Source organism: Desarmillaria tabescens (assembly GCF_030435595.1).
Source record: "Desarmillaria tabescens strain CCBAS 213 chromosome Unknown EV420scaffold_5, whole genome shotgun sequence".
NCBI lineage: Eukaryota > Fungi > Basidiomycota > Agaricomycetes > Agaricales > Physalacriaceae > Desarmillaria > Desarmillaria tabescens.
In genome coordinates, this window is record NW_026848304.1 from 1,306,472 (window position 1) to 1,328,818 (window position 22,347).

Here is a 22,347-nt window from a genome sequence, read left to right on the forward strand (position 1 = left end):
GTGAATCGTAAATTTGAGCTCATTCACCTGTTATTGAAGACGTGTGTTCCGGAAGAAGTAATCGTGATTATCAATCATCAATCAGGACTGGCCGCGCGTACAGCTTCGTCAGACTGTGTGAACAGAGGGGCGTTGTCAATGTCTCACTTCCTTAGCTGTGTCCGCGATCCGCACATGATATGCCGCCACCAGCGCGCACATATTTAATGTACAATTCGGAATATAAGTAATGTAACTTTGTAAGACGATGAGTAAATACAGGCAATGTCGAGTTTGCAACACGTGAAGGAGTCGTTAGGATTCGTCAGGATTCATCTCGAGAGTCAATTGCTCGAGAAAGTAATTTCCATCGTCGCTTAGACCTGACCTTGATTGGGTCCGAGAAAGGAAAGCTATGGCTCCGTGCCATTACTACCCGTGTCGGCTCAGGATACCTGTCGAACATCTGGAACGACAGAACCGAACGCGGTTTGATGTTGTCTGCGGCTCTGATCAGAACTATAGAACTATTCAATACGTGTGTTCATACCTTCTGCGTACGACTTTGGGTTGTCATGCTTGAATAGAGATTTGAATCTGGAATAAGGGGACCGGGGTAGGGGACCACTGCGGCGCGGAGAGCGGTCTCGTAAATTCTTTCTGCAACAGGCACGTTTCATGGTGAATACATGGCGAAGAGAAAGGTGTTCTGATGAAGTATTGGTGGAAGTGAAGAATGTGTCGTCGGTGGAGGTGGTGTGCAATGACGATCCTGATTGTATAGATCCTGCTCGTACGTGGCGAGGAATGGAGGCTAGAGTCAGGAGTTCGTCGTGTCCTTTGCTCATCGCCTCCTCAACCAGAGTATGATCTGAGGATGCATCACCAGAGCGTTTCTTGTGATGTCGGCAACGCCAATCGCGAAGACGACGTTTGCGTAGTTGGCGCTTCAATGAGTAGACAAGACGGGAGCGCGGTCGCAAGGAAGAAGGGGTTATAGCTGTTAAGAGCAACGCCGCAGTGCTCTAAATGTATATTGTCACTGAGAAATTCCTTGAAACCGAAATGGTTGACGCACCAGATAAACTCCCCATAAAGCCAAAATGAAGCAGGCAACGCGTATAGAGGCCCTTTGGGTGATTGACTCCATTAACGCTAGAGCGCTTCACATCGATTTCGGGCAATACCAAGGGCGACTGTCGGGAATTGTCCTATATACTGGTGGTAACGAGAGGACATCAGACAAGAAGATTGGTATCCGGAGGTCGCAGCTCCTCGACGCCTTCGTTGGCCGCTGCTGGGTATTTTTAGTGTGCTACCCGGATTCGCAACCCGATCGGAAAATGCAGCTTTCGGGCGCTATACATAAAACGGAGAGACTGTCATTTATCCGGTGATCCATTGTCAGTGTACAAGAAACTTTCACTTATAAGTAAAGAGGTCCAGGACAAAGAGAATCAATGGTAGACAAAAGTCTTGATTTTGGCGTGGGATACAGAAATGACCGGGGTCCGAGGTAATTAGTCGCTTGTCAGAGCCGCGTGCACGACGCCAGGAGACTCTCGAAGCTAGCCAGAAAAGATGAGCAAAGACCCTAGAGACATCTAGACGGTGCGAGTCGGAGCGATTAAAAGTTCCGGTTACGGAAATTCCGTCGGTGCTGTATGCAACCACCGATATTGTATAAAGGCAAGACTGGGTAGGCTGCTGCTCCCCGCTACAACAGATCAGCGGTCACATCATCCTTCCAATAGCTGATAACCTGCACTGTGCCGGATACTGAACACAGCGTCGACTGCGCCTTTGAAGATGAGAGAGCATAGGCAAGACAGTGTTGCCAAACTCGGATTCGGCACTCCGGCAACAGCCATCTTGGCGCAGGGCGGGTGCAGGGCTGTGCTACATTGCCGCCTTCTATAGACCTTTGGTTGACTTGGTCACCACTTCCATTGCCATCCAATTCTCCTTCCGTTTTTCTATTCTACCGTATATTCACTTCTCGCCTCCATTATCTTTCCATTCGTCGTCGACAAACATGGGTATCTTGCGCCCTGCGACACCAGGTTTCATCTGCACTCTCGTTGCGACAATCCTGCTCGCAGTCGTCTCATTCTGTGTACCCTTTTTAAAGTCGATATATTTTCTCAAGGCAAGCATATCGGAGGGTGGTTACAACGGTACCATCACGTTTGGTACATTAGGATACTGTCTGGAGTTGTCGAACGGTACGACCTGTTCTTCAGCATCGGTCGGGTATGAACTTGGTGAGACATTCCATTGCACCCTAATCTCGTGGGACCAATTATTTGCTGTCAAGATATCAACAGTCTTGTCGGTAATGACCTACCCATCAGTATTCCCAACGTCGCCGTCAAGTGGATAACATACGCCCTCGTCCTTCACATCGTTGCCCTCGGTCTTGCCGCCGTATCAGCTCTCTTTGGCCTCCTCGCACATGTGCGGGAAATGTCCATGACTTGTTGCAGCACCTGTGTGTCCGGCTTTGCTGCTGCCGTCGCCCTTATTGCATTCATCTTCGACCTCGTCCTTTTCTACGTCGCCAAAGCACGTATAAACTCTGTGGGAACTGCTTCAATGGGAACTGCCATTTGGTTGACATTAGCCGCATGGCTGCTCCTCTTCTTTAGTGGATGCTTCTACACCGTCGGTCGCTGCTGTATCTCAAAGCGTAAACCTAGGGATGAATGGGGTAGACGCAAAGACCGGGAGAATGGAGACTACGACCAGATGCGTTTGGATGCAGTCAAGGCTGAGGCTGACAGGAAGGCTATGCAACAGAAAGAAATCGGGTTATCGCCTCTGCCTGAAGCCCAACCTCTCACCGCTCGCGTCGACGGCGATAATGTAATCACTGAGCGTCCCTATAGTGACCAATCTGCACCCACTACGGCCAACAACCTACCGTCAGGCGGATATGGTGGCCGGCCGGTACAAGGAGGTGGTTATGTTGGAGGTGGCTACGTTCAAGCCCCTGCCGGTTCTCGAGCTGTAGACGAATATTACAATCCATCCCAATCCACGTCGTATCCACCCCAACCTCAGCCACGACGTCAAGGTAGCCATACCACAGGCTATGCTCCTTCGTCGTACGCCGCGTCGACTTATACCTACACGGCTCCTGAGCCTTCATCACCCACATACAACCTGCCCGTTAACAACCAGTATCTTTCTACAAATCCTCAGCAACATCCTGATCGCTATGACTCGCCCGTTGGTGGTTATGGACATACATCAGGAGGAACAACTTGTAAGTTCTAGTAGTATCGCCATGATTTGTCTTTTAACAGTATTGTTAGACCATTCAGCTGCATCCCATCAGCAGTATCCATCCGCATACTCGCAATATGATGCATATGATGCTGCGCCATCTCCAGCCCATCCACAGGCTCAGTCACGGTACACTGATCCTTACGGCATTCGAAGTTACACAACAAGCCCACCACCGTTGTCATCACAACCTCATACTTCCACCCATTATCCTGCACCGGTAGCCGGCCCTTCAGCACAGGAGCGGAACTACACATTAGGAGGAGATGGATATGGGCAAAACGGCCTGCCTCCTCTTCCTGAGCACACTCAAGAACATTCATACCTCTCGTATGCTGCGCCGACTCCTCAAACGCCTTCCCACATAAACACCGCCGTACCTGCAGCAGCAGCAGAAAGGCAAACAAGTCCGATGGGACCTCGAGCACATAGGTCAATGTCGCCGCAACAATACGATGATAGTCCTCCGCCTGGGTATGAGGCTGGACCTGCATTGCTCCCTGGGGGATGGAGTGGAAAGAATTAGACATTGAAATCACGATAAGTATTTTATTCACTACGGACACTTGGCTTTTTTTTTACACAACTATCCTCTGCTGTATTTGCACAATATGCATGCATACCCTCATTGTGACGACCTTCAACATGGAATAGCTTGCGGTACTTCCGCAAATAGTATAAGACCTAGTAATTTATCACAGCTCGTCTCTCTGGCGTTTGCTGCGGGAAGATTTGGGAGGTTCGGTGGATATTAACATCGATAAGAAGTCGTGGACGAGATCCGCAGCAGCAATGCCAGTAATTTCGGCTATGAGGACATTGATATGAGGATAAAGGACTCATATATGCTATGCAGACTAACCGTGGTCATATGAAGGAGCAACCTCGACAATGTCAGCACCGCTGTAACAAATTAGGGTCATCGAGTTCCTTCAGCAGATGAACGTTACTCACACAAAATTTAAGCCAGCTAATCCTCGAAGAATGCGCTTTACTTCACGCGTCGTCCATCCTCCCGCTTCAGGTGTTCCAGCTAGTGTAATATTAGTGGGAATTCAACAAGATGGATTCAACGTGCAGACACACTTGCGGGTGCGAGACCAGGGTCTACATCATGTTTGATTAATTCAAGTTTGAAGAAGGATACTCGAGACAATGTTCCTACCTATCACATCGATATCCAAGCTGTCGAAGAAATCATTAATATAAGCTATTAGAACGAGCCGACCTCGAATACTGACCTTAGATATACTGGGCTGTCTCCGATCCGAGTTCGAATGCGCTTGATGATTTCAGAAACACCGATTTCGTCCTATGTCGTCAGTAGATATGACACGGAACCCTACTTCCTCGTCATTCTCTAGATCTTCCGCACCCTTTAAGTTAATGTGTCAGTTAAGGGCATTGCTGGATACTCGCTACTCACCCCCAACTTGCAGCGAATACCCGCATGGATACTATTATTTCCCATCAACCCCTCCTCTTGTGCAAGATAGAAGAATGTCCCATGAGTTACGCGCGATTGTTCAGACGTCTGTCCGGCGTAGCTCGGCCAGGTGTCCTAACATAATGTTATTCATGAAGTAGACTATCAACGCTGGCTAGACCTACCAAGTGAGCATCGAAATGGATTACAGATACTGGTCCGTGAACTTTGTGTAGAGCCCGAAGAATAGGGAGGACCTGAAGGAGTTCAGAACTTGTTGATTCGAAAAGACGCATTTCGTACAATGGTGTGATCTCCTCCCAAACTTGTGAAACCATTGGTCAGTTCAAATCTGAAGAAGGCGTGTGTCGCACAAACCTGACAATGCGAGGCGGAAGAGGGTTCAGTTCAGTCGAGCTGGGCGCCGGTCGTTTCAAGAGGGTTGAGTATGCGACCTCCATTTGGTCGACAGCCAAGGCATTGTCGAATGGACTAACAGGAACCTGAACGCAAAACGGGTACTTGTCAATGACATTGACGCGAATAGAAACCACGTACGTCCCCGCAATCCACAATCTTCGCACCGTGATTGTAAGGGTTGTTTCCCCAAGACATGGTATATCCACGAGCTTCTCGCTGGCGTCGACTCCCAGATCTGATAGCATAAGGTCCAAATCGCGCCCTGTGATCCACAAGTTTTGTACATATATATAATGTTTCGTTCAGAAAGATGGCCCGAAATTCACCCTGGTCTGTAGGATACTCCAGTATCAAAAGGCATCCCAAGAATTGCGATATCAAAGGTCGCGTCCTCATCTTCTAGACAAAGCGTGTAGGGCAAGCGCGAGAACGAAAGAGGACCCGAAAATGGTTGATCAATGGGCTTCCCGTATTTCTCCATCCAAGATAAGGTCTTGTCCGCGTCATGGTCTGCCAGTGGTACTTGGTGAGCTGAGACTGAGGCTGCTAGAACTATTACAAGTGCTGCTGTCAAGGCCGTCATGGTAGTCTTGAGGATGAATCCACCCACTTTAACGGCTTAATGCTGGCCGTGGCTATCTAGTCCTTATCTCGAGGTTGTTCCGTCCTCGCTCCGTCTCATCCGGCAAAAGGCGGTCCGGGGGTAAATATAGAGGTCCAGGAAGAAAGATATCAGGATATTACACTACGTATAGAATATGTAGTAAATACATACAAAACAAACCTTGAAATTTTAAACTCACGCGCCGGTGCGCTTGTTCGCAATCCTAAGTGGCTCAACCTGCCATCTCCGACGATTTCTCGCTTTCTCCACCAAACTCTCCTCTTCCACTGTCGCGTTGACAACAGAAAGCACCCTGATCTTCCTGCTAGGCTCCGGAGAGTCATCAACCTCCCCCTCTTCCCCGCGCTCTTCCTCTACGACTTCATCTTCACCGAGATCTACTCCGCTCTGGTATACATCTTCGGGAGTAGAATGCGTGGGGCTCGTTGACTGGAACAGCGAAAGCGATGAGGTCAGAGCAGAGTGGATGAACTGCGAAGCATCGTCAATGATCGTCCGGGGCTTGCGCAACGGGATGGCCGCCAGGATGTAAGACTTGTCTTTCCAAGCATTCGAATGGAAAGCCGAAGGCAGAGGATACGCTGGATCGCAAGAGAAGTTCACGTGGATCTCTTTAGTTTGAAGATCATATGAGAATTTCGGGAGAGGATGAGAGTATGAATTAGGAAACGGAAGAGAGATAGGTCGGCGATGGCGCAAAACCAAACGGTCACCTTTAGGATAGCGAACGTGAGCAAGATCTGAGAAACATAATAAATATGTACCTTCAACATCAATAGCATGTCCGGAGGACCTTGAACACAGTGCGCCGGACGTGTCAATATAAAACACCTGGCGGGTGAAACAGAGTACAGATTAGAGCGCTACTTCGATGCTAGCGACAGATGCATGCCTGGTTGTTAGCCTCTGGATTCCTTCGACCTAGAAATATCGTTAGAAAGTCCAGTTTCTACGAGCCGCACTGACGCTCTCAGCGCCTACTTTCGACCAGTGACTTCTCCTTCTCGGGGAACAACAGAAGCTCGGTTCCGTCTTCGATAGCATCGCAAGCCACGTCTAGCAGGCGCTTTGTCGCAGCAGAACGAATAATAAAGTAGCCATCAGGGAAGCCATTCGTTTTCGAGTCGGCGGTCATGGTGGAAACTGTGAAACGATGTAGTTTCCTGTGGCTATGCAACTACAGGGTGGCTGTACGCTTCCTGATCCATCCTACATATATATGCTAAATCCAGTGCGACTATGTACTACCACTACAGCTTTGAAATAGGAGCGCACTAATAGTACTCATCTTCGTCATATTCATCTCCATCCAAGTACGCTCCCGGGATTAGACTGAAATCTCTCCGCCGCTGTGTTGCAAGCCTAGAGGATCGCCGGACGTTCTCCATTGCATGCCTCTCGGATTCCTCTCTTGCTACCCAATCTTCCAATGACCCACTCATTTTGGACAATCCTTTCCATTCATGCCTCGCCAAGATACTACCGCCACGTCCTGAATCCCATCCAGCGCTCATCATGACAGGCTCCTAGCAGGCACTTTAACAACCGGTAAAAATGAGACGCTGTCAAACTCCTACCTGTGAATGCCAACTGACATCGCGGACGCAGACACGCCGATTGGTGTGACGTGGTGGACTTAACCTTTCGGGCGCTGATGGATCGTGACCGATAGGCAGCGTTTGATTACGGTCAAGAATTTGTACAACAGTGCCATCGAGTGACCATATCTAATGATCCCAATACTTGAGCAAGATGTGTTACCAGTATCCAGAGACCTACATGTATGTTGCCGTCGGCTGAACCGGAATAGATGTATTGAGAACCTGTAGTCTCCGCAGGGCTAAAATGGCATCTGATGAGCGTTCTAAGTACGCTATGCCCCCGGTAGGTCATAACGCTACAATCCATGGGATGCGCTTGACGCTTCGGCTTGGGATATGGAGGATATCTTTACTGCATGAATAAACGTATAGTGATATCAATGAAATGCATACTTACCGGTAGTCAAAGTGGAAACCGTAGGTGCGATGCCCAGCGTTGTCATAGTCGAGGCTACTCCGCATTTTGCGCAAATCCCATAACCGTAATGCTTGATCTTTCCCGTTGGATATGACATATCTTCCATCTCCTTTGGCCGACACGTAGGTGATTCCTTCAGTGTGCCCCATGAGCACACCTGAAGGTTTCGGTGCCGCTCCTAAAGACCGTCGATCCCAGACTTTCAGGGAACTGTCATCGGATGCACTGACAAGAACATTTCCGGACGCAGTATCTGCCCAGCAACAACTATTGACGTCATCGGTGTGGGCCTTTATGTGAACAATTCGACGATTGGCCAGCAGGTCATATACAGAGATTAAGTTGCTGCCTCCAGCAATGACTTCATTCCCATCTGCGGAAAACCTACAAGCGTAGATATTGAATTCCTCATCGTAATTCCATGAATCGCGGCGCCGAGTTCGTGTGCTCCCGAAAGGGATGGGAACTTGTGTGGGAGTGTCATCGATGGTACTAGTCATGTACACAGTAGAAGTCTAGTAACAACGGTTAGCAGGGGGGTCCAATGTGGAGGTTATTCAAGTTTCACCAGCGAAGAGTAAATCATCCTTTGATTGTCGGGAGATAGATTCGCATCTGTGATTGTCCATCTGCCGGGGTGCCCGCGAATTCTGCGCCTGATATTCATTGTGGTCTGAACAGAGGTATCAGAAAGTGCTGCCTGGCGGTCCTCGGTTGAGAACGGTGGTGACGATGAGTCGTATATGTATAGCCGAAAGTCTTGAGAACAGGTATAATAGAACGACGAATCTAGCCGACATGAGAACAGCGTGCGAATTACCATGAACTGCATACGGTACCTGTGGAATACTGTGCCGTATAGATATTTGAATTGTATGATGCCATCGCTGAGCCATTTGAGTTGGGGACAAGATTCTATAAGACTCAGTGTATTGAAATCGCATTTGCAGCTGCTTGTACTTACAGTTATTAGGTCTTCCTTGAATAAGGTCGGCCGACGACCAGTGAACCGATTGGTGATAACCTTGACAAGGTTGCGCTCGCCTCTCCTGGCGTGAATCTTAGGGGCTATACGACCATACTCTCCACTATTTAGCAATTCCACTCCGGCTTCCTGAGGCTCTGTAGCAGGCTTGAGCCAGGACCGTGACTCCTGGTTGGTAACCGCTGGTTCGTAGTCATCGTCATCGTCGTCGGGGTCATCATCATCATCTTCATTCATCTGAATCTGAAGCAGCTGAAGCAGCTGCGTATTAGTTCTTAGCGTTCCCCGCTGCAGTTGGAATAATCCTGCGATGAAGTGAGCGGATGACTGACTTCAATCAGCGTTGCACGTACTGCCCAGCACTCCCAAGTTTATCCGGGGCGAGTCGATAGGCGACGCCTCCTCGTCGGTGTCTGGCTGCTCTCGTTGCATTGTGGTCCAAGACGCTGCAATGTCGAAGGGTGGAAGCCGAGTATCAAGCGGTGAGATAGCATTTGTAAGATAGTCGGCACAAGTTCGTCATGCCGGCGGCCCAATCACAAATTAAGGAGTGGCTGTGCTACATTCCCAGCTCTATCGTTGATGAAGTTGAACCAAAATGCGATGGAATTGTCCTGTTACCTCTAGCTCGAGCTGTCCCAAGGCATATTTATCGTAGCCTAGTTTAATTTCGTAGTTGCGTTATACAATGGCCGGGAAGCTGATACTCAAGTCAAAGTGCCCCGGGATCCATTCCCATTTCCAGCCTTATCTGTTGTGCGTGATTCGCCATGGATTCTCAAGCTCAAGTTTCAACTCGACTAAAATTACAACTCGAACAAGATACTGTAATGCATAGTATAACAGTTGAGTAGGCGGTAAACCATTGATATAGACAAGACTTCCGCATTACTTCTTTACAGAATGCACCAATCTCTGGAAATTGGGATACTATAGCATCGTACCAAGTGGGATAGTGGAGGAATTTGGAAACGAAAGCACAATATTCGATACCGTGGGAACGCCACTCAGTCAGTGTACAGCCACACCCATTCTTGTCTTTAGCTTTGAAGTTACGAACTACAAGCAATGACCGTTCCACTACCTTCAAACATCACCATCCAGGCAGATGAAATCAATTGCTTGATTTATTCTTATTTTCAGGATTGCGGTGCGTAATCGGCCTCTTGTATACATATTCAGTGGCTCAACTCACAGCGTTAGGTTTCACTCATTCCGCTTTCACCATCTGCCAAGAAGGACAACTCGAGCGTTCACCCAACTTCAAGAAGCATATTCCTCGTGGAGAACTTGCAGAGCTTCTTTCCAAGGCTCTATTTTACACCGCCATCGAATCCCATTTAAAAGGTGGAGAGGCCGCCGCCAACTGCAAGTCTCGATTTTCGCTACTCGAAAACCACGTTTGCTCCCCCGATCCACCCCAACAGGTCGTGACGACACTACTTGTTCCAACGCTTCTGCCTTCTTCCGTCAAGGAAAACATCACTACCACCACCACCAAGCTTGTCGAGAAAGGTCAATCAACCGGAAAGCCCAAGGTGACGCCGACACCTACTACAACTTCAGAGAGCATCGAGAAAGGCTTGAAGGGAACAGACGATATGGATATCGATGAACCTGCCCAAGGTGCGTTCTCGATGATTTTCATGGTGGCAGCAATCGTCTAAACGTGCCTTAGTTCCAAAGGTGGAAGTTACACCAACCGAATCTGTACTTGCCCCCATCACCGGAAAGGCAATAAACACCAAATCTCGTCCTGCAGATTATGATCCAGATGAAGACGGGCAACCTGCGAATGCAATCCGTACGATGGAGGGTCATAAATCCGAAGTGAGTATCTGTGATCATGGAGTGATGGCTTTCTGTTTTAACTCTCATATAGGTCTTTGTGTGTGCTTTTAATCCGGCGAAACCCTATGTGCTAGCTTCGGGGTACGCGTTTTGCAGACTGCTAGTGTATATCATTAATTTTCTCATATGTTTATGTAGATCCAAAGATGCTACAGTTAATTTGTGGCATGTTCCGGAACCTATTGATGATCCCCGTCCAAGTATACCGCGAAGCGTCGTTTTCACTCCGAAGGGAGGACAAGGTGACCTTACATCCATGCATTGGAACAAAGATGGGACATTCCTTGCTGTTGGCAGCTATGACTCTGTACTTCGAATATTAACGGCCACGGGAGAGACTTATGCTACCCTGGAAAAACACACCGTACGTGCATATGAGCCATTCATGAGCAATATTCACTTCCCGATCTCATTCTTAGGATCCTATATTCACAGTTCGCTTCTCTCCATCTGGTCGGTATTTGTTATCTGCAAGTCTTGACGGATCATCGTGCCTATGGGACGTTAAGACAAAGACCTTGCTAAGAGAATATCGATGTCATAGAGGTGAGAATCATTGGTCGTCTATTTTACATACTGATAATAATAATAGACTGTGTTCTTGATGTTGAATGGATAAACGACGCCATGTTTGCAAGTTGTGGGGCTGATAAGAACATACAAGTATTAAGTGTCGATGACCCTATGCCAATAAAGACCCTCACGTATGTTCCCTTCATCTTTACTTCTATATCGTTTTTCACGTTTCCATCTTTCAGTGGGCATACCAATGAAATTAACCAGATAGTAGTGAACTCTTCCGGGACCCGTCTAGCGTCGTGTTCAGACGATAAAACGGGCCGACTATGGAACATGACAAATCTATCGACGGATAGTATTCCTGGCTTGGGAGCTTCCGACCAGGTTGTCATACTTGATGGTCATAGGCACGCTGTGACCACCATGGCTTGGATTGAAGAGAAGCTGTCACGGGTATACGTGGCCACGTAAGCTGTTTAAATCTCTTCTTTCTTCTATGATTCAATTATTTTAGTGGTTCCTTTGATTGTTCTACGCGACTGTGGGATCCAGATACTGGCGACTGTCTGAAGGTATTCTCAGACTGGCGTCGGCCCGTGTATGTGATTACTGCTGCTCCAGGCGGACCGTTATTTGCCGCTGGAGGTGGTGATGGTTGGATGAATATATACGATGCTCGGGTTTGTACTTTCTTCTTTACCCTTCTGTTTTTTTTTAAAAAAAAACTTATCGGTCGAACAGGATCAGGAGAAGAAGTGGTCTTGGTTTTCAGGCTTTGACAGACCGGGGATATTCGACATAGATTGGCAGAGCTATGAGAAGGGGAAAATCAATCATGTGGCAGTTTCTCTTGAATCCCATAGGATGGTTGTCTTTGATGTAAATAGGATCGACGCCCTCAACACACATTAATTTACGGTATCTTTTAAATATATTGGATGACGATGCTGAAATTACGAGCCAAGTCGGAAACATCCGGCACCTATGACGTACGTCCGTCGGCAATGTTCTTGAACTTTCCTCCCTCCAAATTCCTGCTTAGATTGTCATCCAAGGTCATCCTTGTTTCAGTCTTCTACCACCACCATCATGTTGCGTGTCGGTTTCTCCTCCTCCGCTCGTCCCTTCCTCACCGCAAATTTTGCTCGCCAAGCTCGCCTGGCTCGTCAATTCAGCAGCTTCAGAACTAATGGCCTGCTTCAAACTTTACAGAAGCGCTCTAATCCCTTCACGCGGGGAAGCGTATTTTTGTCCTCGCGCTCCTACATGTCGGAGACACCGATAATTCAGACCTCAAAAGCTTTTTCATGGCGGAGATTCGCGTTGACGGCGGTAGGTTTATTTCGAACATCCCGACTTGCTTTTCTGATCAGTCCTAGGCTGGAGTCGCCGGAACCGTCGTCGTTATTGAAGGCGTTTTGAATCGAGAGACTCGAGATGGGTTGTCAGCCGGCGAGCAGGCGCTGCTCCACGACAGCTTCAAGTACACAGGCGGAGGACTCGTCCTCACTGCCCTCGCTGCGAGGGCCATGTTCAAATCAGGTTTTGCTGTCAGAGTGATGACTGCTAATCCCTGTATGTCTTTCTCTATCTTTCTCCGAGTTGCTTTCTGACCGCAATAGGGCTGGTATTGGGTGTCAGTTTGGTCGGAGGTATTGGGACTATGATGGGTACCATGTACACGTCGCCGGAAAACACCGTTCAGAAGCATCTTCTCTGGGGGGTATGTGTTCTTCCCAATGGATGGAAGTCTGTATTCACAATGATCTTAGGCTTTCAACCTGTGTCAAGCTGCTACTCTTAGCCCCATGTTCTTCTTTGCCCCTGCCATTCTGTCGAGAGCAGCGTTGTACACCTGCGGAATTGTCGGTTCGCTCTCTTATGTCGGGGCTACTGCGACGTAAGCTCTTGCACAATCCTTTTTGCATTTCTCATTCTCGTTTTAGAAACGATAAGTATATCAACATGGGTGGTCCTCTCCTAGCTGGTATCACTGTCGTCGCACTTAGTTCCTTGGCACCAATGGCTCTGCCACTTGGTATGCGCGGTCTCGCCGTCACCGAAGCTATCTCTCTGTATGGCGGATTGGCATTGTTTGGTGCTTTCGTGCTCTACGAGTAAGCAATACCCTGCAACACTCAGATACTGCTCTGACAAAGTCTTTAGTACTCAGAAGATTCTCCTCCACGCCCGCATGGCCGAGCAGGGTAGAATGAAAGCTGATCCCATAAACGAAGCCCTCGGCCTCGAGTTGGACATGATCAACATATTGTGCGTGTATTTGCTTACCTTCTCTATCTATCCTTCTTATGTTCTCCATAGTATCCGACTAGTCCAAATTTTATCCATGCAAAATAACAGAAAGTAAATAAGGGACTCTATGGAACTTCATTGTATCTTATCACCAAATGTATCTTCTGCCTCACTCACACAATGAAAGAGAATTAAAATTGAAACAAGCCCCACCCGCGCGAAAGGTAATTAATATGATGCATGGGACTACCATATATTGGATACCATTAAACACTTCCAGCCTTCCCGAGGACTTCAAGAATTTCTACGAAACCTCCAGGATCTAGAATTTCAGTGCCGCCATAGGTGACCCTCTTTCCTGTTCTACCAGCCCATTCCTCAAGATTACCGTACTCGACGTAGCCAGCACCGCCGACCATGAACACCACGCTTTCGGCAAAGGCCATGCGCCTTCCTCGATTGACGCCACTGCCGCCTGCACCTCCGGTCATTCCAGCATTTGCGTGTTTAGGCGCGCGCGGATCGAGGAAGATGAAATCATCTGTCTCCTGCAAAGATTGGTTCGAGGCCGCAGATGAATCCATTAATGCCTCTGTAAGACGTGTTACAGGGAGCAACTTGTTCCCCGGAAGGAAGTTCTTGACACCAGAGATGATGTTCTCAAGACCTCTATCTCGCAGGCTATCGGTCAGCTAAGATAAGTCGTTAATCATATTTGACGGAGCGAAGAGGACGTAGAAAGTTCATTTACCCTATTTCCCAAGGCACTAAAACCTCTGAAAAGCTCACCACCCTGCGCGACAGACCCCATAGTTGGTGTGGAGCTTCCCATATTTGGCACCGTCATCTTGGAAATCTCTCTCGTTCGTCGAACGTAATCAAAAGCAGACACGTCGGCACCAGCGGATTTGAGTTCTTTCTCTAACTCAGTGATATCGTCTTTCGTGATAGCATTATCCGGAGAAGATAGATAGAATACGATGACAAGACGAAGTTTGTCTTGTGCAGTGAAAGCGCCCTCTGGTCTCGGTGCCCGGAGAATTTCAAGGATAGAAGCTACAGTCTGCTGAATGTTTTAGGATAGGAAACGAGGTCATATTGTAGAACACACATGTTTGTTGATGGCCTCCTCGGTGCTAAACAGTTCATCCATACCACGCTTTTTGATCTCCTCAAGGAGCGCGGTGGCAATATTCATGTGAGTATCGAGGGTGGCTTTCCTTGCGGTTAATTCAGGGAGTTGGGTGATGGCGGTTTTCAAATGCGCAGCATTCGTTGATAAATCCCTAAAAAAAATGTTGTCAATAGATAAAAAATTCCGAGCGAGGCAAACTTTACAATTGTGAGATGTCATTAACGTCACTGACCCCGGTACTTCTAGTAATTTCTGCCGCATCCTGCTTGTACTTGTTCAGTTCATTGTCGATCTCCTCTGCAACCTGAGGGAACGGATTTGGTGCATTGCGGGCCCAGAAAAAATCCTTGGCATCCAAATCGTAGGAGCGTTTCTGAGGCTGTGACACGACAACGCGGTTGAGTTTGATTTCGAGACAGTCGGAAACTAGTGCTTGATACGTCCAACCATGAGAGACCATCGATACCATGTCAATATTACGATCCAGGATAAGTAAAACTGTATATTGGAATGAACGCGGTGAAAGATACATGTCTTGAAAGACAACCTACGAGGACGTTGAAGATTTGATAGACCAGTTGCATCCTGCGCGAACATGCCCGTAGATGCATGTGATCTGGAAGCAGTTATGAGAGCGTCGCGTATTTTCGTTTCGAGCTTCTTGGCTACCATCTCCGCAGCATTTCCTCTTGGTGAACGAATGAAAGGGACGTGTCCTTAAACTGGGATCAATGAAGAACAAAACATCGAGGAATTTTTGGGGCTTACCCATGGTAGCGATGGCGCTGAATATTCCACTGGCCACTCGTTCAATCTCTGCCTCTATTTGTTGTTCTGTCGACGATGGCGAATTAAGGATGGCATATGTGGACTGCGGTATCGGCGGTATGACTGGTGTTGAAGATACTGGAGGTGGTGGTAGTGGAAGAAGAGAGAAGAGAGACGGAGAAGGCGCAATGAAAGAGAGATACTGATCGACGACCTGGAAGAACGATTGAGAAAGTAAAGCTAGTACACTGAAACTAGCACTCACCTGTTCCACCATGTCTCCTGTTCCATCTCGAGCAACTGACGCTGCCAGTTCCTCGAGTAGTGAACGAGGAAGAGGCTCGACGAAGTTGAGATTGAAAGACTCATACAAGGATTTTTCGAGGTCCTCCGCTATCCGTCGAACGTTGGCCAAGGTAGGCGATACGAAATAGACGGCTGGAACGTCCGGTAGTGGCGGTCTCATCGAATGAAGCTGGCTACCAAGATAATTCGCCACAATGCTTTCAATGTAATGTCAAACAATACTTACACATGCAGCGTCACCCCAACGTCGCGTAGGTCTTGAACACGTAGAACCGTTGCCAATACATCTTTCGTTTGCTGGTCCAATACTAGTATCTTCCAAATAGGAGGGCCCGCAGGAGCAGGAGATTTGAGGCTTGTACCGGATTTTGTTGAAGTCGATGGATCGTTGTCAGGAGGATTGTTGAGGTTGAGAAGGGATAGCAAGGCTGATGTCTGTGCTTGTTGTAATGTAGGTGGCGAAGTTGCCTGTGCCAAAGAATAAAAATGATGGATGGAGTTCATTTTGAAGACAAAATTTACCTGTTTCAAGGCCGCACTGGCCATCGGTCGATGGAGATAGGTCAAGAGGTTATTTAAGCGCTTACCCTCGGTCTTCGACTTGTCCAAGGTTGCCCACGTGGAGGTGTGCCCAATTCGGCACCAACACAGCCACACTCATTCAGTACTGCAAATCAACTAGACAAGCCCGGGGGATAGCACATGAAATTCTACCTATGTCTTAATTATGAAGGCAAGATCCTCTTCAGTCCCTAGTCTTGTCCAGTGGATTCAAATCTAACCTTTCAGGTGCAAGCATGCAACGTCATCAAGATAGTAATTCATTGGCTACCTAATGAACTTTTGAGGCAGTCTGTTTCTGGTTTTATCACACCATGTGCTTTAGGCGGTTTGAAATTAGGCTGCTGAAGTCTCAAGGGAAGCCAGGGCCAATACTATGAAAAATCTACAGCTAAGTAAAAAAAACCAAGAGGCCATGAATCGAATGACTATTGATGAGCCGAACGCAAGTTGGATTTGGCACCCATACGGAACAATCTCAATTCAAAATCTCCACGTGATCGTGACGCCCTTTGAGTCGTTTCAAGTTTGAAGCAAGGATAATCAGCTAACAAACGGCCAAACACACAGCCGCCGCACCAATTTCTTCCCCACATCAATCTTGACTTCTATATGAAGGGTCTTCAACCCGCTTGACCCTGTTACCGGATGTGAACAAGGCACTGAATCCTGACATCACCTGTTCCACCTTCCATCATATCACCCTCGCGACCCAGGCTAACGGTATCATTACTTGTACATATCTAGGATGGGATGGTGACCCTACTCTCTTCTCCACTCCTTTTGACGACCAGGTTTCCGTGTAGGTACTCTCTTGCACCTTAACCCTCGAATCCTTATTCATTCAACTCCTTTAGGCTCCGGGCATCCGAGCCATGGGTTGTGTGTCAAGTAAAGAAATGGCCGGAAAATGCAAGACTAGTGCTGGGAAGCCTAACCCAAAGATGTCTACAAAAAGCACTACAAACCCCACGCAAGAGCAGCTTCCTTCCCCGGTCCGGGATTGCTCTGAACCAGCTCCATGGACAAGAAAGAAGGCACGATGGGTTTTGAAGGACGGCACATTGACCGCTATCGAATGACAATGGGTGAGTTCCAGCTCTATCGACGTCTCTAGCTGCACACCTTATTGTTTCTCCAGTCATCAAAACTTGAAACTCGAGGTTTCTATGTTATTATTTGGTTATTATGTACAAGATACTTGAACTTGGGATTCATGGGGACGTTCCAGAGGATATCAGCCAATCATTTCTCAGGAGACTCATCTTTCCTCTACCAAAGATATTCTGAGTTTTCGCATCTGAGTCTGAATATATACGTGGAGGTTCCTTGACGACCTGCCAATGAATATATTTAGATCATATAACGATATGAAAAATCTCCGAGAATTAACTGATAATCACGTCATATACGAGCGATGCGCCCGTTCATCTCACGTAGCGACGACGTACATTTGTCGGTTTGCAGTTGTAATGAACTTGGCCTTTTCACGTCATATCGGACGTGGGTGACGACGCGGTAAGCCTTTTCTTGATCGGAGATCGTTGATTGCTTGGCAACGACCTTGCTAACAAACATCGATCGAACTCCAACTTCGGAGCCAAATTTGTCGCGAACATTTCTTTGCATGCGCTCACGGTGACCGTACCCAGGACACTTCAGTTCTTCAACTTTTCTTTACTGCTATACGACCTGCCCTTGGAGGGCACTCATCATGACCCTTGGCATGACACAAACCAACTGGTGGACGACAAGCGATGTATCCACATTTATCTCCTCGGGTTTGGAAACAGCTTCAGAGGTCTCACCGACAGCCTCTCCAGACACCCAGGTATCGGAAACGGGATCCTCTTTATACTACTCAGGATCATATGCTTCGGGAAGCAGTGCTGGTGTCAGTACTACGGTATTCACAAGCCCCTTTCCCGTCACGACTATCACGAATTCGGCAACAATATTCACGTCCTACTCAGACCTCATTGGTACAAAAACCTTTACGAACTCATTCAACATGTCTCTCCCGTCTGATACTGCTCTTTCCGATGAAGCAACCCCGTCAGTACAATTCGCCGCGTCGTCGCAGATAAATCCAACATGTGTAGGAAATGGATTGGACGCCGCAGCAGACGGGTTGTTAGCATCTTTGGTAATACCAAGCGCAATCGGTCTCATAATATGGGTGAGGCATGCTTTATTCTTTCACGAATAATAGTACTGAATGAACTGTAGTTGATATTCGCAGCCTTACGACCGCGTTTTAGAAAAGTTTACGGGCTCAGAGAGTGGTTCGTACACCAGGAGTACGTTTTTCAACTTGACTGATGGCTTTGTCACTCATGTTGAACGTAGTATTCGTCCGAAACCACTAAGCGACTCGATCTTCGCCTTCCTATTCCCCCCTGTTCCTCTGGTCCCCTCAATCCCCTCCAATGTTTCCGATGCAGGAAAATCTATACGAACAGACGCTGCTCTTTTCCCTTCCGATGATCAACTTAGCCAGCGCACGCTGTGGACATGCTTTCTTATATGTTTGGGTTGGACATTCCTCGGCCTCGCAGGGGCATTGCCCTTGTATCTTGTGTCTACCCCTTGCCATTCCGAATTACCTTCTCCATCACTTTACGGGGGTGGATACAACATGCTGCAAGATCTCAGTCTGTCACGTCTACTGCGACTATTAGACACCGGAAACATAAGCACAGCTAACCTTGCCATCATGCTGAAGCGTGCAGACGCAACAGATAGCCAAAACTTCCGGATCAGAATCATTGTACTGACGGCCTTGACGTTGGTACTCGCTCTCCTTCCTGCGCTTTGGAAGATTCTGCGCGAGTTCAATCGCCTCGTAGCATATCGGGAGAGGTGGCTGGATATAATGTGTGAGGGGAAGGACATTGGCTGGTTGAGCGCGAGATACGCCCCTGGGTTTGTAGGCTGGGGGGAACAAAGGCTGAAAGATTTCATATTGAAAGCAGGATTGAGTTTGTCCTTTGACCACAACTCCTCCAGGGATCGTAACGCGACTAGGACTCGTAGTTCAGGCAGAAGAGGAAGAAGCGGGGAGACTGAGCCTCTGAATGCAGATCATGACGGGCGTCCGGAAGTGGATATTGAGACACTATTCTCTATCTCGTAAGTGCACCAGCTTCATGCACATCACCTTTCTAATACTATTTCCATCATTCCTGCAGTAACACAGAGCAACTTGCAGACCTAATCCTAAGGCGAGAGGAAATCCTAGGGAATCTGGAAATTGCGGAAACACAATATATAACGTGCTTCCGCCTAACCACCCCTGACCCCTCACTTGCTGACTGGGTTCCACCTTCGGCTGAGGATCTAACTCGGCCTCATATCAGCCGTCCACGACCGTTGCTCGGTTCGGTTAGTTCCACAGTGCTACTACCGTATCTTTATTAATTTCTATGACCTTGTAGCGCCGACGAAACCCCGCCTTTGCAGCCTCCTCACTTGCGCCTACGTCCTTCGTAGCACCGTCTACTTACTACAAAATTCGGGGTGTCCACGGCATCAGCGGAGGTCGATTTTCAGACATCAAGGAAGATCATGCAACATTTGCTGATTCCATTACTTCCCCAATCATTGGTGATCGCTTCCAGGAAGATAATCGACGGTCTCAGGGATCGAGCTTCTTTGGTTTGGGTAACTACTTCCGCGCTAATAGGTCAGACGAACTGGGAATGATACGGTCTCGTGATGAACTGTCAATGTTAACCCCTATTCCTCCGCCTCCTGATCCGCGAAAGTACGGTCCTAATTGGCTCGATTCCTCGGATGTTACAGGCTCATATGACGTTGACAAACCTTTGCCTCCAGTGGAAGAAGAATGGGTAGACGTTCTTCAAGAGCAGCCGGGAAAGTATATAGCAAGCGAACCCAATGGAAATCCTGCTGCCGGCCCATCGTCCTCTAGGCAACGTCCCAAGCGAGAGCAGCCTGTTTCTGCTGGAAAACGCGAAACCTTTCCGTTTAGGAAAAAGGACACTCACGAGAAGCAAGATATTCCACCTCCTCATCTGCGAATTCAACCCTCAGGACCCTTTGTACGACCCCAGGATGGGGTCGATTTTGACTATTTGGGCGACATCTATAGGGATATCACCGAATGGCGCACAAAACTGAAGGATATTAACACCCAAATTTCTAATGCCCAATTTACGTGCTACAAAGATATTGCCGAAGGTGCTCGAATGAAAGGTTGGCTCATGGTGGGAAGGGGTTTGCGGCATATACCAGGAATTCAGATTATTGAAGGTAGGGCGAAGGAAGATGTACGATGGGACGTTCTGCAAAACGAAAGGACCAGTTTGGATACCTGGGTGATGACCGCCACGATAATCATTGCTGTGATTCTGCTAGCAGCCGGATGTATAATCCTTTATTTTGATCCGTGTACATGTAAGCTGATAGTATGCTACAGTGACTGCAGCTTCAGGACTGGCTCTTTCTAATGCACCCGACTTTGCTCACTACATTACCTTCCTACAGCCGGTCACGACTGCCGGCACTCTTCCTTCTGGTATTGTGACTGTATGGGTTCCCGCTGTTATAGCTACAGTCTTCATATCCCTTACTCTAGCCCTCGTCCACTGTGCGTAGCTTTTAATTACTACGAGTACATCGCTGACATTCTCGCAGGGGTTTCCAATGTTCGAGGGACAGTTTCATACTCGGGCGGACAGCTCATGACATTCAAGATCACCTTCTACGTTCTTGTCTCTGTAGCAGTTATATGGATCCTCACCATTGGCGCATTGCTCTTCGCGCTACACGCATTTAGCGGTGACTTGGATAAGGCGACCACAGTTGCAAAGGGCTCCGTGTATATGACTGTATTTGCACTTTCTATTGTTTTGCAGATCGCTATCATCTTCCCTGGTCTTCTTCTGCTGCAACCGCTGCGCTTATGGAGCGTCATCCGCAATGAAAGGTATGCTATTACTCCCCGACAACATTTTAGAGGTACGTTAACATTCATAACTTCGGGTCATACGTTAGTCATTGATCTGCGTCATGCAAGCTATGTATCCGAAACCCTATGATGCCACCTTCGCTACAGGCGCATGTATCCTGGGAATTATATTTGCCTCAACGTTTTCCCTGATATTCCCGCTCATCGGACCTGCTGTTGTAATTCTGTTGTTCTTGACGCTGATTGGTGGGGAACTCCAACGTCAGTTTTTGAGGATCGACACTAACGATAGTCTTAGCGCATCGCTTCCTTGTTGGTTATGTTTATGGCCGCACGCTCTCCCAAACTGGCGGCCTGATACAAATATGGCTTCTTTGCCGCGTTGGTACTTTGCTGGCGTTTCAACCTATTCTCCTAGGTCTCATTTTCCTTGCTAATGAGATCTGGATTGAGGGGGGCGTTTTGATCGGAACTGGGGTAATAGTCATACTTTTCGTGGAAGCCTACACGAGCTGGCGGACGCGGCAACCGGGAAGGCGATCTCTGAGTATCGTCACCCAGAATTCGCTGGATACCTTTATTTCTCGCGCCTCCCAAACAAGACGCTTGGTTGTGGATGAAGAAGAATCGAGTCAGAAGAGCGGTAGTGGGGTACGTCGAACAAGAAGTTCGATGGCATCCGTATTGGAGATGATGAGCGTGACCCTCGCTGTCATGCCATCGTCTTCCACCACAAGAGGGTCTGTTCCTTTGCGTAAGTGTTTCGTTTACTTTGATCTTGGACATAACAAGTAAACTAACTGCCGGCAAATAGAAACGGAGAACTTGAATGACCTCACGGCCACGGAGCGTGCTGCTAGAACACACCCGGAAGCTCCTCCGCGCCTTCCTCCTTTATCGTTTTCTGATCACGAGGAGGATACAGCGGGAATACTATATGCTCCCGAGCTGATTGCTCCACCGCCGATAATTTGGCTTCCGAACGATTCAGCCGGCGTGGCACGCTCGGAGGCTGTAGACTTGCAAAAATATCACGACTTACGGGTTACTCTTGATGTTCGAGTGACAGACGATGTTATGCTCCAACGACCGACACCATCAGGAGTTCGAGGACAATGGTGACACGAACTACATTCTGGAGAATATAGGACTTTTATATAACGCTTGCTATAGTTACACGTATTTATCTATGCACAGTCTCAACTTTCTTGCCTATCGATTAAAAAATCCCTGGTACTGTACGATATCCTTAGAAAGTCCGAAATACATGCGGTCATGT

The 22,347-nt window shown here is 48.0% G+C and overlaps 9 protein-coding genes across 9 annotated transcripts; 4 read left to right on the top strand and 5 right to left on the bottom strand.

The window, feature by feature from the left end:
• Positions 1 to 304: 304 nt before the first annotated feature.
• Positions 305 to 1,129, bottom strand: EV420DRAFT_1637597 (uncharacterized protein; the record flags this gene model as incomplete). Its single annotated transcript, XM_060476730.1, has 3 exons — positions 305 to 480; positions 530 to 1,004; positions 1,058 to 1,129. 3 exons carry the CDS (start codon positions 1,127 to 1,129, stop codon positions 305 to 307), a joined length of 723 nt encoding a protein of 240 aa, XP_060336511.1.
• A 734-nt stretch (positions 1,130 to 1,863) lies between these two features.
• Positions 1,864 to 4,078, top strand: EV420DRAFT_960493 (SUR7/PalI family-domain-containing protein). Its single transcript, XM_060484161.1, has 3 exons — positions 1,864 to 2,243; positions 2,297 to 3,247; positions 3,297 to 4,078. The coding sequence occupies exons 1-3, from the start codon at positions 2,015 to 2,017 to the stop codon at positions 3,791 to 3,793; spliced, it is 1,677 nt and encodes a 558-aa protein (XP_060336512.1). The 5' UTR covers positions 1,864 to 2,014; the 3' UTR covers positions 3,794 to 4,078.
• On the bottom strand, positions 3,963 to 5,696 carry EV420DRAFT_1637599 (uncharacterized protein; the record flags this gene model as incomplete). The annotated part of the gene is made up of 13 exons (XM_060476731.1): positions 3,963 to 4,075; positions 4,130 to 4,170; positions 4,222 to 4,300; positions 4,354 to 4,374; positions 4,433 to 4,452; positions 4,509 to 4,579; positions 4,614 to 4,643; positions 4,694 to 4,828; positions 4,879 to 4,950; positions 4,997 to 5,018; positions 5,072 to 5,196; positions 5,252 to 5,375; positions 5,440 to 5,696. 13 exons carry the CDS (start codon positions 5,694 to 5,696, stop codon positions 3,963 to 3,965), a joined length of 1,110 nt encoding a protein of 369 aa, XP_060336513.1.
• On the bottom strand, positions 5,439 to 6,900 carry EV420DRAFT_1514503 (uncharacterized protein). Its single transcript, XM_060471820.1, has 5 exons — positions 6,720 to 6,900; positions 6,631 to 6,659; positions 6,503 to 6,569; positions 5,724 to 6,451; positions 5,439 to 5,665 (listed from the first exon to the last, which is right to left on the bottom strand). The coding sequence occupies exons 1-4, from the start codon at positions 6,871 to 6,873 to the stop codon at positions 5,913 to 5,915; spliced, it is 789 nt and encodes a 262-aa protein (XP_060336514.1). The 5' UTR covers positions 6,874 to 6,900; the 3' UTR covers positions 5,439 to 5,665; positions 5,724 to 5,912.
• On the bottom strand, positions 6,901 to 9,318 carry EV420DRAFT_1514506 (WD40-repeat-containing domain protein). The gene is made up of 8 exons (XM_060471821.1): positions 9,096 to 9,318; positions 8,722 to 9,047; positions 8,597 to 8,672; positions 8,326 to 8,546; positions 7,737 to 8,272; positions 7,518 to 7,686; positions 7,316 to 7,465; positions 6,901 to 7,264 (listed from the first exon to the last, which is right to left on the bottom strand). The coding sequence occupies exons 1-8, from the start codon at positions 9,172 to 9,174 to the stop codon at positions 7,013 to 7,015; spliced, it is 1,809 nt and encodes a 602-aa protein (XP_060336515.1). The 5' UTR covers positions 9,175 to 9,318; the 3' UTR covers positions 6,901 to 7,012.
• A 450-nt stretch (positions 9,319 to 9,768) lies between these two features.
• Positions 9,769 to 12,056, top strand: EV420DRAFT_1514511 (WD40 repeat-like protein). Its single transcript, XM_060471822.1, has 10 exons — positions 9,769 to 9,892; positions 9,946 to 10,368; positions 10,421 to 10,572; positions 10,625 to 10,674; positions 10,732 to 10,957; positions 11,013 to 11,139; positions 11,186 to 11,297; positions 11,352 to 11,579; positions 11,627 to 11,792; positions 11,854 to 12,056. Exons 1-10 carry the CDS (start codon positions 9,811 to 9,813, stop codon positions 12,022 to 12,024), a joined length of 1,737 nt encoding a protein of 578 aa, XP_060336516.1. The 5' UTR covers positions 9,769 to 9,810; the 3' UTR covers positions 12,025 to 12,056.
• A 70-nt stretch (positions 12,057 to 12,126) lies between these two features.
• On the top strand, positions 12,127 to 13,556 carry EV420DRAFT_1514514 (Bax inhibitor family protein). Its single transcript, XM_060471823.1, has 7 exons — positions 12,127 to 12,444; positions 12,492 to 12,687; positions 12,735 to 12,835; positions 12,885 to 13,012; positions 13,059 to 13,229; positions 13,279 to 13,383; positions 13,435 to 13,556. Exons 1-7 carry the CDS (start codon positions 12,202 to 12,204, stop codon positions 13,478 to 13,480), a joined length of 990 nt encoding a protein of 329 aa, XP_060336517.1. The 5' UTR covers positions 12,127 to 12,201; the 3' UTR covers positions 13,481 to 13,556.
• On the bottom strand, positions 13,557 to 16,185 carry EV420DRAFT_1514517 (Sly1 vesicle trafficking sec1-like protein). Its single transcript, XM_060471824.1, has 9 exons — positions 16,097 to 16,185; positions 15,801 to 16,042; positions 15,534 to 15,747; positions 15,269 to 15,482; positions 15,052 to 15,216; positions 14,704 to 14,998; positions 14,477 to 14,651; positions 14,117 to 14,428; positions 13,557 to 14,057 (listed from the first exon to the last, which is right to left on the bottom strand). Exons 1-9 carry the CDS (start codon positions 16,118 to 16,120, stop codon positions 13,632 to 13,634), a joined length of 2,067 nt encoding a protein of 688 aa, XP_060336518.1. The 5' UTR covers positions 16,121 to 16,185; the 3' UTR covers positions 13,557 to 13,631.
• A 1,664-nt stretch (positions 16,186 to 17,849) lies between these two features.
• Positions 17,850 to 22,190, top strand: EV420DRAFT_1637605 (uncharacterized protein; the record flags this gene model as incomplete). The annotated part of the gene is made up of 10 exons (XM_060476732.1): positions 17,850 to 18,314; positions 18,365 to 18,435; positions 18,485 to 19,267; positions 19,327 to 19,519; positions 19,573 to 20,524; positions 20,577 to 20,747; positions 20,795 to 21,118; positions 21,177 to 21,314; positions 21,367 to 21,822; positions 21,883 to 22,190. 10 exons carry the CDS (start codon positions 17,850 to 17,852, stop codon positions 22,188 to 22,190), a joined length of 3,861 nt encoding a protein of 1,286 aa, XP_060336519.1.
• Between the last annotated feature and the right edge of the window lie 157 nt (positions 22,191 to 22,347).

Excerpts from the sequence above, each read along its gene's own strand:
- EV420DRAFT_1514517 (XM_060471824.1), bottom strand. The coding sequence starts at position 16,120 with ATGGCCAGTGCGGCCTTGAAACAG. Across the intron at positions 16,043-16,096 it reads CCAGTGCGGCCTTGAAACAG|GCAACTTCGCCACCTACATT; the intron begins GTAAATTTTGTC and ends TCTTTGGCACAG. Across the intron at positions 14,429-14,476 it reads AGGAGGCCATCAACAAACAT|ACTGTAGCTTCTATCCTTGA; the intron begins GTGTGTTCTACA and ends AACATTCAGCAG.
- EV420DRAFT_960493 (XM_060484161.1), top strand. The coding sequence starts at position 2,015 with ATGGGTATCTTGCGCCCTGCGACACCAGGTTTCATCTGCACTCTCGTT. Across the intron at positions 2,244-2,296 it reads ATCGGTCGGGTATGAACTTG|ATATCAACAGTCTTGTCGGT; the intron begins GTGAGACATTCC and ends TTTGCTGTCAAG. Across the intron at positions 3,248-3,296 it reads TACATCAGGAGGAACAACTT|ACCATTCAGCTGCATCCCAT; the intron begins GTAAGTTCTAGT and ends CAGTATTGTTAG.
- EV420DRAFT_1514503 (XM_060471820.1), bottom strand. The coding sequence starts at position 6,873 with ATGACCGCCGACTCGAAAACGAATGGCTTCCCTGATGGCTACTTTATT. Across the intron at positions 6,570-6,630 it reads ATCCAGAGGCTAACAACCAG|GTGTTTTATATTGACACGTC; the intron begins GCATGCATCTGT and ends TTCACCCGCCAG. Across the intron at positions 6,452-6,502 it reads ACATGCTATTGATGTTGAAG|GTGACCGTTTGGTTTTGCGC; the intron begins GTACATATTTAT and ends GCTATCCTAAAG.
- EV420DRAFT_1514511 (XM_060471822.1), top strand. The coding sequence starts at position 9,811 with ATGACCGTTCCACTACCTTCAAACATCACCATCCAGGCAGATGAAATC. Across the intron at positions 10,675-10,731 it reads CCCTATGTGCTAGCTTCGGG|ATCCAAAGATGCTACAGTTA; the intron begins GTACGCGTTTTG and ends ATGTTTATGTAG. Across the intron at positions 10,958-11,012 it reads CTACCCTGGAAAAACACACC|GATCCTATATTCACAGTTCG; the intron begins GTACGTGCATAT and ends TCTCATTCTTAG.
- EV420DRAFT_1514514 (XM_060471823.1), top strand. The coding sequence starts at position 12,202 with ATGTTGCGTGTCGGTTTCTCCTCCTCCGCTCGTCCCTTCCTCACCGCA. Across the intron at positions 12,836-12,884 it reads AGAAGCATCTTCTCTGGGGG|GCTTTCAACCTGTGTCAAGC; the intron begins GTATGTGTTCTT and ends CAATGATCTTAG. Across the intron at positions 13,384-13,434 it reads TTGGACATGATCAACATATT|TATCCGACTAGTCCAAATTT; the intron begins GTGCGTGTATTT and ends TGTTCTCCATAG.
- EV420DRAFT_1514506 (XM_060471821.1), bottom strand. The coding sequence starts at position 9,174 with ATGCAACGAGAGCAGCCAGACACCGACGAGGAGGCGTCGCCTATCGAC. Across the intron at positions 7,687-7,736 it reads GGTTTCCACTTTGACTACCG|ATATCCTCCATATCCCAAGC; the intron begins GTAAGTATGCAT and ends CATGCAGTAAAG. Across the intron at positions 7,466-7,517 it reads CAGCCGACGGCAACATACAT|ATATGGTCACTCGATGGCAC; the intron begins GTAGGTCTCTGG and ends TGGGATCATTAG.